The sequence below is a fragment of the Lathamus discolor genome, chromosome 6, assembly GCF_037157495.1.
Source record: "Lathamus discolor isolate bLatDis1 chromosome 6, bLatDis1.hap1, whole genome shotgun sequence".
Taxonomy (NCBI): domain Eukaryota; kingdom Metazoa; phylum Chordata; class Aves; order Psittaciformes; family Psittacidae; genus Lathamus; species Lathamus discolor.
The window spans coordinates 10,417,965-10,439,936 of NC_088889.1; the positions used below are offsets into that span (position 1 = coordinate 10,417,965).

Sequence of the window (21,972 nt, forward strand, 5' to 3'; positions counted from 1 at the left end):
GGGACGACAAGGCATACCACAACTCCCTTCAGAGGACTTCACACTACTGCATCAAAATTCTGCTTATCCTGGTAATGTAAGCACTGAAGAAACTAGATCATGGTTGTCTGTATATAGAATTGGCAAAGGGAGGCTTCTAGAATTCACTCTGCCCTCCTTTAATTAGTGTTTTTACTTAGCCATGATCTGAGCATAGCTAGCTAACTCAAGACTGATGGTTGGAATCTCCAAACCTGAACACTTAAAATGTATACAAAAAGAACAGTTGAATTTTCAAAGGGGCTGGACAAGACAGATCACACAGATTTCTCTGAATTTGTGAATAATCAACAGTTCTGGAAAAGTGACCCTGCTTTAAAAATACCCAGAACTGTAAAGATTTAGTTACAGATTGACAGGTTTCAAAATACTGAATATACACCTATTGATGTGCAAGTTTTAACAGTGAAGTAGGCTCCTTCTTGTGTATCAGCCTTTCCTCATTTGCTCTCCAACAACATAAGCTCTCTCAGAGGACTGAAGCCCAGCATTTTTTATCAATAGTTAGAGGTTGTAACCTTTACAGGATTACGCACTGCGCAGTGACTGAAGCCTAGCTCAAATCCATTTTCACCCTGGAAACGTATTTCTGTTTTCTCTGCATTACCTAGCTTCTACCCCAGGTCTAGCAGGTGGTTTTCCTGGTGGTGGCCGAGGAAAAAACTGAGCTGAATTTGAACTGGCAACTTGATCAGTGGCTGCCCAGGACACTGGCCTTGGAATCTTGCTTTTTCTGGACTGAGGGCTGCTTGGAGATAAAGAGCTATCTTCTGTCTGCTTGCTGAAATGAGAGTCCAGTGTCAATCTAGAAAATGAGGATAAGACATCATCCTCAGAAAAAGGTACTGGAGCAGCAGCCTTTTTTTCCTCCAGTGACTTATCAGAGGCACTTGAAAGGTCACCAAGGAAAGATTTAAGTTGTCTCTTTTCCATAAGTAGTCTGACCAAGTCTGTCTGATGGGCCTTTTTTAGAAGAAGCTTTTCCTTTGCTGAAACAGAAGAGGACTCTGAAGTTGAGTCTATCTCTTGTGCTAAAACTGGGATTCGACTCTGCCTGAATACAAAAGGAGATTTAACCAAGTCCTTCTTAGATCGATGAGAATTCTCATTTTCTGAAATGCAGTGGAACAGTTCTCCATTTCTGGGAGCATTTTTCTCTTTTTTGTCCTCCTGGTGCAAAAAAGTACTAAGGGCCACTTGGTGGCATTTCAAGTCTTGGATATGGACTTCTTCTGTATCAGAATGAAAACCGTTTTCCTGAACTGGTGCTGTTTTGCTTGTCTGTCTATTTACATGTGAGTTGGTAAGTCTTGAGGGAGAAATTTCTGATGTTTTAGGCGCTATTGATTTCAGAACCTCATCTTGACTTGGCATCAAACTGATGGGCCCTGGCTTTGATTCTTCAGCAGCTTCAGTGTTCGTTAGAGGCTCTTCCTCTGCAGATTTTGAGTTTCCTGGCAAAGAATTCTGTTCTTTGCTTTGCATTGCAATGGCATCCTCAGAAACCACCGGAAGCTTTTCTTCATCAACCTTCTCTGCAGGAATATTTTCAAGTTCTTTCTCTTCCTGTATCCCACCATGTTGTTCAGATAGGTCCTGTTGGCCACAGTCCAGGACATTGACGCTTTCTTTGACAAGTCCTTCTGTGTCAAGCACCTCTTGGCTCATATTAAGTACCAAATCTGGTCTGCTGGCACTATCTGGAAGTGCATCTTCTGTCACAACCACACCTGGCAAATTTTCCTTTGGAGAGGAAATTTCCACGGTGTGTTCCATAGACGGAGCATCCTGCTCTCTTTTCTCCAGTTGGTGGCCATAATGAAAACTCTCAGAAGCAGACTGTGTGGATGCCACTGAAGGTCTGGGTATTGTTATCTGCAGTGGAAAAATAGAGAAGGAAAAGATGAGAAACTCAGGAATGTTATACAGATAAGATTCTTTAAATATAATTTTTGATTCCATGTCTTCAAGATACATTACATAATGAATCCTAGGACTCAAAATGTCCAAGTAATACTTAACTTCACAATTTACATTTAGATAACCAGGAAAAAATACCCAAACCTCTATCACCCCAGGACAGAAATGCCTAACAGGTGAAAACAAGCATATATCTCAGTGAAAAATGTTGCGGTAACCAAGTAACCATCCTGGAAATCAGATCCATCCTAAAAGGTAGGCTTGTTATTAATTTTACATTAGTTTGTATACTCTTAGAATAAGTTGCATATAAATATATAATGCTGAACAAGTAGACAACAGTATTTTTAGACAAGTACAGTAGAAGAAGAACAGTGAGGTCCAGATTCAGGAATGGACTTCAACTTATGCAGAATTTAGATAAAGACTTAATTTGCCTGATTAAATACATCCACACCCGTAACACCTACATTTACATCCAGATAAACATTCTGAGTACCCAAATTTCAGCTATTACCTTCCCTATAGAAGCTTAGGTATTGTTTTAACTCAGCTATCTGGTTAGGATATCTCCTTACCTCAGGTCATTAAGAGATTCTCAAACTAAATATTCACACATTTAAATCCCCTAACACATCTAATCCAGCAGGTAAGCATAAAGCACTCCTAAAACCTATATACCATATTGAATTCGAGTCCCTTTGTAAAACAGTTGGTTACGATGAGTACTGCTTCTAGTACATAGTTAATTGCTAGAGCACATGTCCAGGAAATGGCAAACCTGCAGTCATGTCTCTCCCCCACTGAAGAACCCAAGCCCACTTCCCCCAGTTCCCATTAAGTACAGACAAAACCAGAATGGAGTTGATTCTCACCTTCCCCACTGAAGTCAGGCCACTGCAGAAAGAAATGAAAGTCATGAGGGTCCAAGTGTAAGAGAGCACTCAAAAAAGTGACAGGAGTTTTATCTCTGTTGCCAAGGGAGGAACACATTCTCACATGGAGTCCTAGATTCAGGTTTATACAAATTGGATAGACTCATTTGGTATAAACAATAAAACAATCAAAGATCTTTCTCTGCATGGACAGAGTCCAGCTCCTTTTTCCCTTGCATTCTTTAGCCTCATGAATCTGACACAGTTTGAGTCTGTAATATTCAAGAGAAAGTGGAAGACTGAAGCCTGGGTTTAAACAAAAAAGACTTCCTTGATGCACTGATGGTAGAAGAGACAATTAGTGGCAGCCCATTTCCAGTGTTGCCATGATTCTGGTATGTTACAAAACAGATCTCACTTGGCCTTGCTGCAGAAATTATACATGCTGTTCAGTGGGCTTTTGAAAGAGCTAGTACATCGGTACTACTGGGTGGTAGAAACCAAGCTCATCTGTCAGGACCCATAACAATTTATGCTGTGTACTCCACAAATACAGAACAACTCTCCAAAATAACTGACAGTGAAGGAGACATACTTGGATATCCCATGAGAATATAACAGTTTCATTAAAATTCTTGATTATTTTTTGCATTTTTTCATAGTCCTGTATAATAATTTCTGTCATTATGGGTGCACATTTACATCCATGAAACACAAATATCCAACTGATATTATAAACATTTCACTGGAACAAAACATGGAACATAAATCACAGGCATAAAGCTGAACTAAAGAGAGGACAATTATGTTGAATATATTATTTGCCTTTTCCAAACTTCGCACTTGATGAGGCAGGCTGGTTGCCAATTCAAACAACCAGGGAATCAAAAAACAGCTGTTTTCCACATATCTGAAGGGGGATGGCTTCCCTTAGAATAAAATGGTCTGGTGTCCTCTCATATTTCAGAGGTAGGACAACCTTAGTTATTTGCTTTTAGAAGGATATTTATCTCCTTGGCGTATTTCCAGATGGGCTGCATTTGCATTTAAATCCTCCTTTGTTCAAATATATTTTCATGGAAACTCTCTTTTCCTTGTGACCTCTCTCATATGTCAATTCCTGGTTAGGTGAACTCAGTTCTTATCTGAACTTTATTCACATTTTTCAACAGACTTCATATCCTTTGTCACATCTAGAGAGAGAACTTCCTAGTCTTTCAGGTCTACCTTGGCCAACCCAGATTTAACCCTTACACTCCAAAAAAAATAGAAGACTAAGCTTGCTGAGCAACCCACAATGAACAGGAAGGAGCTATTTGTGAAAGAAAAACACTGAACAAGTGAAGGATAGAGAAAGATACTATATGACTTGGCAACATCAAAGTCTCAGTACTACTGACTAGTTCAGTTTCACAAATGGCCTCTTGAACACATATACCACTTACTTGATTTGTGTTCACTAACAAACAGAAGTTTGTTTTCTCAGATGGTCAATAAAACTCTTAGTAGTCTTCTCAAAGGACAAGAATTAAATTACATCCTCACTGGACTGGATATTTCACCTATTTGTGCAAGAAATTTAAATGGGTAATCTACAGGAAGTGCCCTTCACACAAGGGTTGCTGCAACTTCAGGTACAGCTTTAAGAAAGAAACAAAAGAAAAAGGCCAATTGAAAAAAAATCTGGGATTGTGTATGAAAAAACATAGAACTGAACCCTGTTAAATCATAGGATAGCTTGGGTTGGAAGGGACCTTAAAGAGCAACTAGTTCCAACCCCCCTTGCCATGGGCAGGAATACAAATGGTTTCCTTTGGAAAAACTTGGATATAATAGTTATTGATGAAATGGAAGAAGATTGGAGACAATCCTCCTAAGGCCTCCTTATAAGATTTCTTTGGCTAAAGCATCAGTTTCTTTCTAAGGCTGTCCACTGCAGAAAAATTCATGATTCATGCTATGCAGGACTTTAAGTAAAAAGACTGAAGGAAGTTTTAAAACCCAAAAAAAAACTAACTTTAAAAAAAAATAAAAAAAAATATAAAAAAAAAAAAAAATAGAGTCCTGTAGCCTTAATTATCCCATAAATAGTCTCCTCATTCTCTTGATTGTGAAATCTTACAAGACAGAGGTCATAATCAAGGCGTCTAAGGAGGGCTGATCCCGAGACATGCAAAACACACCAACTGAAATTATCATCTAGTCTAATTCAGGGAGACAGATATCTCAAGGTTATTCAATACACACCTGGTTACAAAACAAATAACACATGGCCTAATACGCAAAATTAAAGAAAGCCGACCATAATCATAAATAAAGCTCATGCTTTCTTTTCTTTCTAATTAAAATTATATCCTATGAGATTTCTATGGCTAATCATGTCGATTTTGGAAAACACTGAACCTGAGGACAAAAACTACAATGAATTGCAAGATTACAATTCATCTAAGAAGAAAAATGTGGGAAATAGAAATTAAAATGCTGCCTTTCAGCTCACTATGATAATCAGTTTATAGCACTATCCAAACAATTACTGCAATTCCCATACTTCAACAGAAGTATGTGATAAAACAGGTTAGTGAAAATGGCTGAGACAATAAATGGAATAATGAATTTGAGGTTCTCCTTTTACCATCATGATCTTGAATTCTTTCTTCCCTGAACAATGTAATTCCTTTCTGATTTCTCAAATTAGCACTTGACTGAGACAAGAAATAAGACTTCATTTTCTTGAAGAAACTTTATGAGATGGTGAGTAGGACGTTAGGAAGGAAAAAGAACAAAAGAATAACAACAATGTAAATATCTCTTGGACATCCTTTATGGCATCTGACAAACTTTCCTTCATTTAAGCCTTTGACAGGCTGCAATAGCAAGTGATATGCTTGGATGAAATCCTCTGTGAACGTACACAGAAAATTGCAGGAGTGAAATACTGAGGTTTGTTCTGCAAAGCTGCTAAGTCTGAAAGATCTAAAGGTATGAATATAGATTATTGTATGATACAATACCAGCAGGTAAACATCTGAACTCTCAGCAATAGCTTCTTCCCTCCACTCATGTTGTCTGCTACGTCATGACATGCAAGCATGTCAACTACTGTTAGGACTTCAGGCCTCTTAGAAACAGATCTGTTGTTCAGCTAATCCTGTCATTACTTGTAACTTCTCACATTAATAAACCATTGTCATATTACTTGGCATTCTGAAGACACTTTACCTCATCAGTTTACTCTTCAGGACTTCTTTCCTACCTTAGTAAAGTTTGTGTATGTGTGAGAACAAACCTCATGTATCTTTTTTCCTTGCTTCTCTTTTCCATCTATCATTAGCTCTATTACCTACCAGGAATGTGACCAATGCTAATATGAGTCTGCGGCTTCTGCAATACCAAACAACCTCCCTGAATCTGTCCAGTTCATCAGCTTCCTCTTACTTCATGAGTTTTTCTTTACTTGTGCCACTTAATTTCTATTTCCTTGCACAACTATATGCCTCTGCAAAGACATGTGAACTGCAGTTTGCATGAAAGTGTAGAAATTATGTTGGTGTTTGTGATTTACTGCTAGTATCATTCTCACATGAATAAACCACTGTTATGCTTACATCTTTGTAGATAACTCACATAGTTTATTGTTCAGAACAGCCCTCCTACTTTCCAAAATCCTCCCTACCTACTGCTATCAATCCTACTGCATATTTAGAGTCTATTCCTTTGCATCTTTTATATTCCCTTCTCAGATTAAATTCACAGCAGGGAAAAAATTAAATGTAATTAATTATAGATTTACTAAATTATACTGGCAATTTCTACAGGTAAACTAACATGGGGAGAAACAGGAGAAACGTATGGCTGTAATTCATGGTGTTAAAGAACCTAAGACCAGAAACTGTTGTTAATTTTGATACTGAATCTCTTTCAACAGTCCCATATATATGGTACTGCAAGCATTGCAGGCATTTGTAGGAACTGGTGGTCCCCAGGGTACTACCACCTTCTGTTGCTAAAAATTCACACACAACAGGCCCTAATCCTAAATTAAAGGGAAATAACATATGAAAACTTACTTATAGCTATCTGAATAGAGGAACATGTTGGCACAGCTCTTCAGATATATTCTTTCTGCTATGCTATACTGCTAATTTTTCATCAATTTATTTGAAGGTTGCAAGAAATGGGAGGAGGATGGAATACACATTCAGAGTTGAGAATGTACAACTGTGCTTTCATATTCTTCAATGTGATAGGTATCTTTTGATGTTAAAGAACATACAGATCTGTGTATACAGTCTTTTTTAAGGGTTATCAATCATGGCTTAATTTCAGTATTCTTTAAATACCTTCTCCTTTTCAGTTATTCGTATGCCATTTACCAAGTAAAGGAAGATATTTTTTAACATAAACCCGTATCCAAACATCCAATACAGCAAATATTGATTGCTCTAAAAGCAATATTTTTAATTGCTTTTAGAGAATGACTGTCATTGTAATAAGTGGCTAATTAGTTTAGTAATGTGACTAAACCAAATAGTGATTTAATCGGAAACTTCTTTTATATAATGTATAAACCAACTGAAGAATATTCTTGAAATTTTCTTGTATTGTTGGAGAAATGGGAGGCAGTGGCGCTTACAGATTATTACTTCATAACTCACACAATACTCGTATCATAAGCTCCTATTATAAATGGGCTGCTCTGGTAAGATTTTTCTGGAGTTCCACAGAGACAGTCTTTTTCTAACACAGAAACCACGAATTTGCCCTAACAAACAGTTCAGGGATCTGAAAAGGCGACAGCAGAAGCCTATTTCACCTTCCCGTCTCATGCTATTATTTCCTTCTTTACAGAAACTGAACTGCTACCTTATCATGCTTATTTTCTAAAGTCACAAAAGATCTAGAGATTAAGAAATATCTTCAGAAGCTAGGCACTTGGAGACTTTTTCCTCTGCCATGCTGGAAACTACTGATTCATGAGGATTGTGATTTAAGTAACGAAGCCAGTGAGTTGATATCACACTTTAAGTAGCACAATATAGTGAGCATTTTTACATCTCGACTTTATAATACATCTAGCAATTTTCGGTAGGACGCGAATTAGTTCTCCACAGGAGGTTATGTTCAAATATACTTAGGGAATCAGCTGCGCAAGTATACTTAAGGACTCGGGTAAGCAAAATATAACAGTACCAATGAGAAGGTTCCTCCTCTAACAGAGGACACATTAAGTACAAAGTGACATTTTTTAATTAATGGTGCAACTACTTTTGCTATAGAAAATGCAGTTCAAATATTTTCACAGCTGTTATTATCACACCTAACAGTCATGTAAGCATCTTTAAGCAAACCTTGTTTTGTTTCAGCAGCTACCTGTGAGAAATATCTTAGTACGTATTTTTCTTACTTTAGAAAGAATTTTTTCTACTTTTGCATAATCTTTTTGAAGTTAAGCTCTATATTGGTATCTGCCCCTACAGAGAGAATACCTGTAATTTTCAGAAACAATAAAAACATAGGCTAATACTTCCTCAGGAAGACCCTGAACTCTCATTTTCAAAGCCACATTATACCCTGGTGTTTTGAAACACAGCATCTTCTTTGAATAACTCATTTGAAATGCTCTATTCTAAACCCAAGTTCAGTCCAAGTAATTAGACTTTCTTTGCTATGGAGAAAAAAAAGCAAGCCATACACAGAGACTCTCATGACTCTCATCACATACGCCTGTTTTTATGTATAACAGCAGTAGGGTCTGGCTACTACTGTCTAGATTAATTCTGAATACTCCTCTCCAACATAACCATTCCAACAAAGGGTAGTTTATACACAAGATCTGCCTGCAGACTTCAAATGTGTCGATCTTTTTTGTTAGTATCTGATTCCTGTGAGCTATTGTCTAATTCTAGGTTACTGCTGTGCTATACTTATGCTTCAGTTTTGCTATTTATACTGTTGGGTTTTTTGTAAAGGTAAAACTATCTTTCATATTCAAACAGCAACACTCTACAAAAATTTAATAAAATTAAGAGCCTTCCTGACTTATGATCCTCAAGTCAGACAGTGAATTCACTCATCTATATGCTGTAATAAATTAAGTCCACTTCTATCCAGTTATAAGATTGGCACTATATTAGCACATGTTCCCCATAGAGAGAATCTGTGAACTCTATAATTTCCACAGATGAATCAAACATAACAGAGGAACTGATGAAACCACGCAAGTACAGTTTCGATAAAAATTCTAATTTCAGCATGATTAAGATTACTGTAAAAATTGTAAACGTAAAATTTCATTTTTCAAACTTCAAATCCAGATTAAAATTTTCTTAAATCTTTCCTCAGAATAGGTGGGATCTACTTGAAAGCATTATGGGTTTCCTCATGCCCACAGTATACTACCACCAACAGTAGCTGTAATTCACACAAAGAACTAGCTGCTTTCAGTTTGCTTATAAGCATGCTTAATAGAAATCCTTTAGAGAAGACATACATGGAGATAGGAGTCTCATCTATGCTAAGAGTCTTTCTCTTTTCTTACAATATTATTTATATGTTCTCTCCTGTAATTAGAATCCAGCTTATCTTTTAAAAACAAAATACCTAATACTTCTGGCAGCCTGTTACATTACAGTTTTTCCTCTGTGAACAGAAGTGATGGTAAATGTAAAGCGCAGCTCCGTGATGTAGTTACAGCATTAACAACTGCTGTAAGATTAAAATTACAACACAGCTGATCCACCCAAGCATTCAAGCAATCTACAGTTGCCAGTAATACATGTTGCCACTTAGGTATTTAAGCTCAGTAAAAATACTTACACGGGCTTGGTTGCTGGCCTGGTATTATTAAGATTAGTTATATCAAAAAGGTAGCACCACTTTAGCCGATTTGTAAGATCTCTGCATGTATAGTGTTCTGTGTTTAGAAGCTGCCTGAAAGCAGTCAGAGCAGCTCTACATTTGTAGCTACATAATAAGCAAACACAACTACGCATGGTTCATGTAGTAGTAACACTGTAGAATTGCCAAATACAAGAAACATTAATACTCATTCAAAACTGAACCGGTTTTCAAAAATGGAAGATTGGTATATTAGGGACCTCTACTTAGCACTTGTCCTAATTTTAGTGTTTCCTCCATTTTCTCTATTTTAAAAAGTTCAGGAGAAAATGCTAGGATGATGATAAATTAAAACCTCCAAATAAAGACATTTTTTTCCCTTCTAATTCTAGTTAGTCCAGTATCATGCAATTTTAATGATGGCAGACAACAGATTTTAAGAGAGAATATTATTTTATGAATGATATTGTAGATAATATGTGCAATTATTCATACGCAATATGTATGATGTAATTAGATAAATTATACCTTAATTACATGAGACAATCATCAGTCCTTGGGCTCTGAATTCTAACTACGTAATTATTTCAAGATTATTGTATAAATTGTCATCACGGAAACAACTGCTGAAACCAGAGTTCATCAGCTCTCCACGGGAGACCCCACAGACCATTTAGCTTTCCTGAAACATCTTTACTTATTCTGTCCTAACGAAATTATGATGCTAGAAAAATGTACTAAATCACATGTGATAGGGATAAGATAGGCATTTAAATAAATAAATAAATAGATTTGACCATTTCAGGGACAGACAAGAACATGTGAGCCACGTGGTCATAAATTCTGGGAATCTTAAAAGTACAATGGATTCCAGAAAACATGAACATTTAAAACGATAACTTTTTATAGGGTCTTTTTCCCCACATGATCAGTGTATGTGGATGCTATTACCATGGCTAATTTATTGTCCTGACCTTCACTATAACTTTTCTGCTGTTTCTGAGAGAAAAACCTACAGAAGGAGACTGTCAGGCTCTGCCACTTCAAATGGACGTTTTCTCTTCAGGCAGCATAGTATTTGAAAAAAAATTAAGACATTCTTAACAACTGCCTGTCTTCAACAGTTAATTCTGTAAAATTCACAACCTGGAAAGTTTCCATTGAAAGAACAGCTAACCCATGCTGTAATTTTAAATTCTTCTTTACACTGAAGGCAGATGTAAAAAAAGCATGCCTGAAAAACTTCTTCAGACAACAGACCTTACTAAGCCTTAGTAGGCAGCATTTGTATTTCTATGTATCAAGCAATTGTCTCTGCCACTCAGATAAATGCAACAAATACAACTTTTTGTTTGCATTAGAGTGTAGATGAACACTGTTCAAGAAACATCATTATCAATATAAAATCCAGTTGCTTAAAAGAATGGGAGTGACCTGTGAGCTTCTGCACGTCTTAGAATCATAGAATCATAGAATAGTTAGGGCTGGAAAGACCTCAAGATCACCTAGTTCCAACCCCCCTGTCTTCCAGACATCCCCTTTTTCATTCTAAAATAATGTGTCCTGATATTCCTCATCCTATGTGGTTTTGTATGGAAAATCAATATCCTCCAGAGAAACTTACTAATTAAGAAAATAATGTCACTGTAACTGTAATCATATGTCATTGCCGTCAAGAATCTAACAGTAACATCTGAAAACAGTAAGAATTCTGAATCTCAGCTTGCCTTTGAATCTGATTATACATATTATCAAACACTTTCACTGATGCTGAGTGAAGGCTGTAACATCACAGCAACTTAAATTTCCAGCTAAAATTTCTTAGGAAAAAAAGTTATTAACAGTTACCTTGCCATGAATGAGAACTTCTGGACATTTTCCCTACTTAATAAAATCAAGTCTACTGTGTATGAAGTAGTTCCAGTAGCTATGGACTAGACTGGAATTTGAAATTTCTACCTTGATTAAACCCAATATTGTAAATGGCATTAGCAGCTTACTGGGAAAAACCTAATTTAAACTTCATGCTGACTCAATATAGTTTCCATCAGGATAGGAAATAGAGGGGCACGACAATTCTGTAAACCTTGATATCAGAACCCTATAGCCAACTTTAACCATGGCAGCAGTAAAAAACCCAGACTCGCTGAACAGAGAAAAGCTTTTCTCTCTTTTCCTTCCAAGACACATCATTTGGTAATGTACCATGTCTTAAAACTGAAATTTTGAAGAGGATTTTGGACAAATATAACCATTATGGATAAACCCATTATTTGGACAAATACATCTATATCCAATATACACATTTTAATGGATAAGTACAATGCTAAACCAGAATTTAAACTAGTTCTAAAGCAGTCCTAATGCACCTGACAACTTCAAGTTAATGCTTTTGACAAAGTAAAAGTCATCTTAAAATAACAATGCAACAAGAGAAGGATGCTAGGGAGAGACTCTTCATTAGGGACTGTAGGGATAGGACAAGGGGTAACGGGTTAAAACTTAAACAGGGGAAGTTTAGATTGGATATAAGGAAGAAGTTCTTTACTGTAAGGGTGGTGAGGCACTGGAATGGGTTGCCCAAGGAAGTTGTGAATGCTCCAACCCTGGCAGTGTTCAAGGCCAGGTTGGACAGAGCCTTGGGTGACATGGTTTAGTGTGAGGTGTCCCTGCCCATGGCAGGGGGGTTGGAACTGGATGATCCTAAGGTCCTTTCCAACCCTAACTATTCTATGATTCTATCTTTGGGGTTTTTGTTTATTTGTGGTTCTAAAAAGGACTGTTATATGTGAAAACCAATGTAAAAGCTCATCTCTTGTTACTGCAGACTAGTGAAACCTGACAAAATTAGTTCATTAAAAATGGTAAAATTTACAACATTTAAGTGCACTCTTGGCTCATAAACCTAAAACATCCAAAATAAAATGTCAATTATAAGTGATATGCATTCTCTCTCTAAATACCCCTAGAACATGTCAAGAACTCATACCTTATTCTTCCATAGGTCCCTCAATCCCTGTGAGATGCTTAAAAATTAACGTAAATTTTTTAACTCAGATCAGTGTATTATTTCTTATCTTGGAGCTGAATATGACAGCTTGCATTTCCAAAGCATCTTGTGTAGGAGATTTCAGAGCATTTTGTAATTAGTAGTGCAACTATATAACTATAAAGTAAGTCTTAAAATGTTCCAGTAAGGTAGAAATTTGAGGAAATTAAGACATAAAAGAAACTATCTGTATAAGTGACACTTAACTCCAATTGCTTAACTTGAGACACAGATTATCCTTCCCTAATACTAAATCATTAATTTAAAATTAGCCCCCTTATGCATGTCTCATTAAGCAGACACACAAATGCATTAAGCAGAATGACACACAAAAAAGGAATCCACCTTTGTTAAGGGCACCTTTGTTATTGTAGAGCAGCCAGTTTAGAAGTATTCTAGAAGGCTGCCATGGCTAGAAGAGGCATTCACTATTTTATTGAAGAACTACAGCTGAGAAACCATAGATTAAAATCTGAGGTCTCTGATTTTGATTGTTCTTCATGACACAATGTAAGCAATTTCTTCATACCCAGCTCTGGCCAGCAGTTGCTGCACTTGCATCACCTTTTCCATTGACCTCACACACCACTATACAGTCCTCTAATGAGTAGAGTTCAGAGAACATATCTGGCTGAAAAATTCACAGAAAAAAAGACAGAGGGTATGTTTCCAGAGGTTTTGCTATACAACTGGACCATGCTGTAGAGAAAAGGATGCTAATAGTACTCTAGCCCCACTCTTCAGATTCTATACAGTCAAAGAACTGGTTTTTGTCAGCTCTAAGCTGCCAGACTATTTATACTGCAGGCTGAATAACTAAGGAGAGTTGAAACAAAAGTACTCCAATTCCCTTCCACAATATATGTATGGCAAGAGAGGAGCTCGCATTATCAAACAAATAAAGGTACACCTACATCCTATACCCTCTCTGCACTACTGAGCAGAGAATATTACAGAGATTTTATGACTTCTGCCTAATGTCAAACTAACAGAAGGTGGGTTACAGTTCCTGAACCCTCACGTGTCAACAATCAGGAAAAAAAAAAACCTTTGCTTGATTTCAGGAACAAAAACATATAATTTTATTTTTTTTTTAATACATGAAACTATTTCAACAGCACAGATCCCTGTCCTCTGCAATTCATTAGTTATGAATGTGGAACCAAATTGCAAACAGCAGGAAATACATGAAAATATATTCAGTACCAATATTTATGCAGAATAATACTGAATGAGATTAACATTCTTTTTAATATTTAACTGCAGAAAAACTGTAGATTACTAACACACATACTCATCCTTCATGCTGCTGGAACTTCTAGCTTGCTAAGTACCTAACATCACTGCATTGTAGAACAGACAAGGACTTGCAAAACTATTTCAGTTCTTCAGTGATCCATAAAGTACACAAGGCCTTCATTGTTGGAATAAACTGAAGAGTCATGTGCTTGTAGTTTCCGTCGCAAATGAAAAACTGGAAATTAAATTCTCAACAGCCAAGACTTTCAAAATCACAGCTTGAAAAGGAATATGGACATACCAGGTAAAAAGAAAGAAGTAGCACCTGAGAATGTTACATAAAATCCTCACACCACTCAGCAGCAGCACCTGGCACAATACCAGTTCTTTACCACATCACAAGAAAGCGTATCACTTTGCAGCCCCTATTAATATTGATGCTATCTTCATTTGTTGAGTACTAAGGAAGCTGAAGAAGACTCTCTGTGAACAGTTTGCTAATTAAAGCTGCAATACATTCTGATTGGAAAATTTAAATTGTAGATATACAGGCAAATTAAGACATTTTGCATCCTGGGATGCAAACTAATCCTGAAAAATGCTTAATTTTTAATGAGTTAATTTCTCCTAAGTCCCTTTTCCCTAGTCAAAGGGAATGTGGTATTTTTGTATTCCATCACAGAATGGCATTAATGAACATCTTGGAGCTACTGTTTGCTTCCTTAAATTGAGGACAGAGCTATTTTTTTTATACATTCAGACAAAAAGGAGCCAGAGGCTGCAGGATGAAACCCCTGCTTTTTGAATTAACAGAAAAAATGCTGATGTAAGTACACTAGCTACTTTGCCTTGTTATCACTCACCACTGATCCTATGGAAGTTTGAAAGAAGCTAACGTTGATGGATACTTTTAACATCAGTACTCCTGTGCATATTTCATTGAAAAAAAAAGTAAGTCTTTCACAGAGAAATATTTATAGTAAAAAATACATTAGAGATAAAAGGCAACACAAAATATAACCCAAATGAAATATTAATGGCAAAATGATGATGATATGTTACAGTTTTAGGCATTAATGCTATGTCATACTGCTTTACCAGTCAATGCAAACTCATGCTGCTTAGCAAATCTCAATATTTTTGTGACAAATGCACAAATTATTGTAAACTTCAGTTATGATTATAAGCCTTCATCTTTCTCATATTGAAATGAAACTGGGAACACAAAACCATGAAAATCACCCTTTCTCTAGTGAGGTTTTCCAGTAGCTACGACCCCTGATAATTGCCATCATTGTTTTGTATACTGGAAGCAGTGGAACAATTCATTATTTGTTCATTCACAAAGTAGCAATTTGACTATCTCCAGGTCCTTTTTTCTCATGTTAAAATAACTTAGATAGTTCAAATTTTAATGTGTTCCCAATTCAATATCCACCTGGTACTCGTTATATGAACACATTAAGAAAAAAAATAGAGATTTTAATCTTGGTTTAGAAAGAAGCAAAAATCTTTTTCTGGATTTTATAATCCTATCTTTTTAAAGAGAAAATCCCTCTGAAGAAGTGAATTTATCTTCCAAAACATCCACAGATGCTCGGTGCTCCAGATCATAGCCTGAAAAACAGCTCCTTAAATATTTTACCTCTTCTAAGTGGGACGATACATCTTCCTCATAAAATATTCCTGACTTTATTCCTGAAAAAGTTCCATTCTTATTCCCCAAAATGACCTTTCAAAATATTTTTTATGATGTTGTGTATAGCAGTATGACCCGCATATGCCTTCTACTGGACTGTGCAGAGCAACTGAAAATGTTTAACTTTGCAGATGACTGCTACCATGCAGTCACTTTTATGAAGACAAGGCTTATTCACCTGCTGAAGTTGTGCTTTTGTGATGCGAATGACAGGGGGGAACTTGTTGCCACAGGGAATGACAGGAAGCTGCCTACGACCAGTTGAGCGGGAGGAAGAGGAATGGCTCTCAGCCGGCTGACTCCTTGGTAAACCAGCCTCTTTCAGAGGGTCCAAGTGGATGGATAGATTGGCTATAGGGCTCATGGTGCGGAGAATGGGACTTGAAATTCTTGGAGTGGAGAAATGCAGCATATGAGATGAGTTCAGCTGTGAGAACAACATGGCGGGGAAGAAAATAAGGTTTAAAAATCAAGTTTGAAAATAATGATTCTTGTTTATGTCTCGTCTATATGCAGTTTCTTAGAAGACCATATTCATAACGTACAGGCTGAAAGCTGGTAACTGAAGAGGTGTTTTAAGTGAAATCTTCACGTTTTCCATCGATTAAAAATACAACAAAATCAAATCCAAAGTGAGTATCCTTTCACTAGCTGGCTCCTACCTTTTCATTCAGTCAATCAGTAGCAATCTAGGGCAAATTTAATACATTAACACAGTCTGTTCTGATTATTCATGATTCTAATAAACCTCCAGCTTTGACAAACAATTCTGAAATCAGCTGATTCTTTGCAAGGCCTTTTCCAGTGCTGAATAAATATCTGATGGTGACATATCTAAATACCTGTAAATGAGATTGCTATATACAGTTTGCAATTCTTTGTTCCAAGTATATTTAGACAAAATCATGAAGAGCAGAGCTATGGAAATTTTTGCAAGCTTCATGAAGGTCATTTTCTGTTTCCTACTATAGTATTTGTAGTTATAATCTGTATTCCTTGAAAACAGACAGCAGCTGTCAAGCACTTCAGTTTCCAAGGAAAAGGTATTTGCATTGTGTCAGAAATAAATGGAAATGTAAGAGCAGGGTTTTGATAAAATATAATAGTACTTCGAATTACAAAATTCTAAATAATAAAATATATTCACACACTCAGACTTCTTCGATAACCATACACATGTATTTATAGTATTAGATTATTAACCAAGTTTGACCAGAGCAAACTGTTGTTTAATTTAAACTGCAGATGAAAACAGAATTTGCTGTTGCATATCCATTTACTTCAACCCCATCAGGGAGTTTTCTTCACTGAAATATCTGCTTGCTAAATTCATGCTGCAAAGTTTTGTGCATGAAGTTCACTGCAATTCAATACAAACACAGTAAATAAATGAGGCCATGGTTCAACAATGCAGCAAGTGCAGCTCCAGGCTCTTAAGTACCAGATCAAGGAAAAGAAAACGAAAACTTGAGCTGCAAAGTGCTGCTCCTGTGTTCACCATTAGAATAGTGACAGATTAACTTAACCAGCAGACACTACTGCAAATCAGGTACTGTCTGTCCTCTTTCAGCCCAAGTCAACATAAAGCCACTATGAAAGCATTAAGTCATCTTATATACCCTAGGATGCTCTGAATAGTTCAACAGAAATGTGACCATATGCCCATAACTTAGACAGATCAAACTAGTATTTGCTGGTAGCACAAAAAATCTGTACTGCAACTGGAAACCCATGACTGATAACATGAAAATTTGTTCTCCTATCTGCAGGTTTTATCACAATAGATAGCATAATTTGTTGTAACTTCCTATGCCTGAAACTTTCACTTCCCAAGCCAGTAACTTAGATAACTTTCTCTTATTTTTGAGTTCAGGTTTCTTCCTGAACTGCTACAACTTTACATTCTTATTAGAATGCTGATGCTGCATGAAACAGGTAAGTGATCTTACAATCAACTACAGGAAGTTCATGTACACACACGGTTTTAGGAAAAACATTTATCTACAAATGGAAGGACTGCAGATGAGCAATTTTTCCTTCTTGAGAAGATAAAATTATGGGTGAGTATATGAACTTTCAGTTTCTGAAAGAAATAATGAATAAAGTAGAATCATAGTAAAAAATGAAAAACTACATAAAACAGGAGAACTATTTTATTCTATCACCACTGAAGTAATTGCTTGCATATTTAACAAAGCTATCAGAATAAGCTCAAAGATTGTAATTCATCATACATTATCCCAAGTGATTGAGAAGGAGGTCACTAGAAATCCATACGGAAGGTATGTTCATAAGCATTATGACTATGAAGGTTAACATGTCCTAGAGTCTCAAGCTGTGTGAAATGAGTAAACTGTTTCAGAAATTATATCAAGCTATTATACTACTATAATTTCAACGTCTATTTTTAACCCCTTTTAGTTACACTTAAGTAATTTGATTTATGATCACAACCTTGCATCCTTGGGTCCAAGCTTCTCTTATTAACTTGTGCAATATAATTAATAAGGTAAAATACAATGTTTTGCCCATTATCTCTATTGTCAGGAAGGTGCTACCTAGATAAAATTACTAAAGAACATCTGCTCCACAAGAAAGGATCAAAGAACAGTTTCAGGTGGATAAATGCTTTGAGGAAGAAAGAAAAGGGCTCTGCAAAGCAGCTCCCTAAATTCACCAGAACTCTGGAATAGAGAGAAGAGGCATAAACATACTCTTTCCCTGTGATGCGACTAGGACACTCACCTGTAAGAGCAGCTTGGTTGCAGTACCCACTCAAGTAGTATTTAAGTATCTTTTTATGTACTGAAATACCCTCAACGAAGGACAGAAAGAACAATTCACTCCCAAATATCCTCCTGGGCTTTGTCTGACTTTCAAGGGCTAATGAAGTAGATGGAAGACCACCACAAATTGTCATCACAATTGTCATCACTCTGTTCCCAGTTTCTAAATCAGCCACATAATTTCTATTTTCTTTATTCCCAGTTCAGTTTATAATTTAAATTCCACATGATTTACCTTGAAAACAGCAAGTTCTTTCCTGACATTTATCTTGCCCTCACAGCACTACTTGCCCGCGCAGGATAATATAAGCCATACTCATTTCCACCATTTTTGAGGTCATGGCAAATATCACCTACCTGCTTTCAAAGCCAAACCAAAATATAAACTCATCCTAGTGTCTACTTCAACCAGCATTTCTTCCGATAAATCTTATAATTAATCTTGTTTATAACTATTTCTGCTCCCATGCTCAGAAGCTTCTTCCTTTGCAGATACTGCCTGTTTCCACTGTAGTACATGATATTTACATCATCTCTACTTTCAGTTATAAGTAAACCAGCAATTTCCCCAAAAAATCTAAGTTTGTGTAAAGTGGGATTTGCATACAAAATGGCAAGCTGGTTTTTAATGGCTTTTCAAATAAAACCACCTGCTATTTGCTATTTTGTACAGGAGTAAGTGTTGCTCTGTTTTACTAAAATTGACATTAAAATACAAAAGCTTAACAACTAAAAACAACTGAGCAATTCAGTTTTTCACCTTTAAAGCTTCTAACCCATCAAAAGCTCTTTCTTATAACTAATATTTCAATGTAACTCTCAAAATCTTTTGCTGTTTAACACAGTTCTGTATTTTGAATCATGTAAAATACATTTTCTGTAAGCTACATAATCCACGAAGTAGGATATCTGAATGTAATCTTGCATGAAAGATATTATCTTGCATTTTCCGTGAGAACCTAGGTGTATTTGAAATTTTGCTGTACAGCTACAGGTAAGTAAAATGAGTAGTTCATTTTTACCATAAAACATATTCCACACCTTATAATAAATGAGTAGCTGGTGACAAGTTGTTTTTTTTCTGAGAGAGTATTGCCCTTTATATCACAAATGTCATAGATGACACAATATCTAGTGAGAAAAGGGGAGAAGTAAAACCAGGAGCTGATTCCCAATCACTTAACAATTAATCTCACTTCCTCTTTAATTAAAGCCAATAAAGTCTGTTAAGAATTAGTGACAAAGGAGGAAAAAAATGTAAACATTCAAAAACTGTGCAAATGAGGATTTTTTCGGAAAGACAAACACAAAACCAAGAGGGTGCAATGGAAGCAAAGCAATCTGTCTCAGTGAAAACACTGGAAGAAAAGCTGTAGCTGCAAAATTATCTTAGAAGTGAGAAGTAGCAACAATTTATTAAAGCTAACAAGTTGTTTGTATAAGTACAATTGGAAATTTGAGAAGGAACAGGAAGAAACAAAAGGAATTCCAAAAGAAAACAGTACGTCAATGGTGGTGAGAGCAAGTGGCACAGTTTCTTTAATTTCAGGCATTTAGGCTTTTCCTGGAACACATGAAACACTGTAACACAGTATTTTACATATTCAGTTAACTTTTACGTTTATGTAATGAAAATATAATAAATATATATTTGCATGTATATCACTGATTAGGAATCATTGCGTAAGGATCTTCTTATATATATATATATATATGAAATATTTATTTATTTATTTAAATTAAGGCCAGTTCTGTGGATCATATCTGCAGAATTAAAAGCTACTTTCATGGGAGAATGTAAACACTCATATAACAGAACATGAAAGATCAGTCCTCAAGAATCAAGTCCCATATTTGATGAAACTAGGAATTTCTGCCACACTACTGTATTTTAATCACTGCCTTTTCCTTTACTATCTCCTCAAATAATTCTGAATAAAAAGAGGGTCAATAAAACAGCGACTGTTTCTCTTACCGGAGTGAGTGCTCCTTCCGCTTGAGCTTCCATAGGACTTGTAGGGGTGGCTGCAAGCTGTCCAGCAGCTCCTGACAAAAGTTCCAATTTATCTGTAAGCTGTTCAGAAGCAGGAGGATGACACTCCATGGCTAGAACTAACTCCACACCTGAGGTCTGGTTCTTGGCATGGACACTGTTTCCTGCCCAACCACCCTGTCTGGGTTGCTCTTCTGCGGGGGACTCCTCTAGAACTTGTAGTACCTCCGGCTCTTCATCTGAGGGACTTCCAGTCACTTTGTGCCCTAAAGCCTCATTTGTTCTGAAGTCCTGCAAGTCCCGTTCCTTATCTATTATTACCCATTCCTTAGAATCAACCTCCTGCCTGCAGGAGCTTAAGTTAACAGCTACAAATCCATTGCTAATAACACCATCAGCATGTTCTGGAGAACTAGGTGACACAGGCTTTGAAGCGTCTGGAAGATACTCTTCATCATAGTGCCAAACATGGTCCGTGCGGGCAGCCACAGGAGCAGGTGTTTTCTGAGAAAGAGGAGGAACAGCAGCAACAGGAGTCTCTGCCGCAGCATTCAAGTCTTTTTGCATCTTCCCCAAACTTAAGAAAAGAGGATAAAGTCTAAATTAGTTAATAATTAATAATTAAGTAAATAATGTAAGCTATATTTGAGGGTTTTAAACAGAGGAAAACTGTATTTATCTAAAAATTTGTTGTCATATTTTAGAACAACCTACAATGGTTGAAAGATCCACAATTTGAGACAAATAACTCTGAAGTCAAGTAAAAAAGGGTGGGTGGCATTAGATTTGTACATATGGTAATTGTAATGTATCACACTGTACTGTAAATGTAATTACCAGAAGAGAGAATAGTGAGTGGACTCAAACTCTGAGGCTACCACCAGATGTCCAGTGTACTTAATTTATGCTACAAAGCAGACTCAGAACAGAAGAAACAGATGTCTCCAGGAGCAGTTAGAAGATGCTTTCAAGAAGAATGTATTGATTGTTTTGATTGATTCCTTACTTATGGCTTTGCATAACTTCTTTCATCGAACAAATTCAAATTCCTAACCCAACTATGATGTATTTAGAAGGATCTTGCCAATGTCAGCTCCTCAGCTCTCTTCCGTCACAACTCAGCCTCCATCTTCCACTCAGATTTCACTGTCCTTCCTCCCCTTACTCCTTGTACACACAGGCAAACTGATGTAATCTGTTGTTGTACATCTTTCTCTTCTCTATCTTCAAATTCCATTTTAAGACCTCTGTCTTCTGTCAGATTTGTATGTTGACACAACACTTTAGGGCATAACTAAACCTGCTGCATGCAGGCAGATTCCCAACTTTACCTCGTAACTCCACTTCTTGTAAACTGTCCTTCTCCTGTCCTTCTAACCCCATGTTACCTCTACTGAGCACCTGATATTCTTATTTAAGAAAGATGAGTTGTAGTGTCAAGAATATCCCGCTGAAGAAAACTGAAATAAGCATCAGGGTTACACCACTAGGTCTTGAAATAAATTCTCAAGTGTAGAAGTCTGAATTTAACTGTA

The 21,972-nt window shown here is 36.5% G+C and overlaps 1 protein-coding gene across 2 annotated transcripts in view; it reads right to left on the reverse strand.

Annotated features, from left to right (window-relative positions):
• TTBK2 (tau tubulin kinase 2) overlaps positions 1–21,972 on the reverse strand; it is a 104,174-nt gene that overhangs the window by 7,871 nt on the left and 74,331 nt on the right. For both annotated transcript variants that reach the window (XM_065682721.1, XM_065682722.1), the window contains 3 exons: positions 20,420–21,014; positions 15,837–16,085; positions 647–1,914 (listed from right to left, as the gene is read on the reverse strand). In XM_065682721.1, coding sequence (XP_065538793.1) covers positions 647–1,914; positions 15,837–16,085; positions 20,420–21,014 — 2,112 coding nt within the window. The remainder of the gene's footprint in view (positions 1–646; positions 1,915–15,836; positions 16,086–20,419; positions 21,015–21,972) is intronic.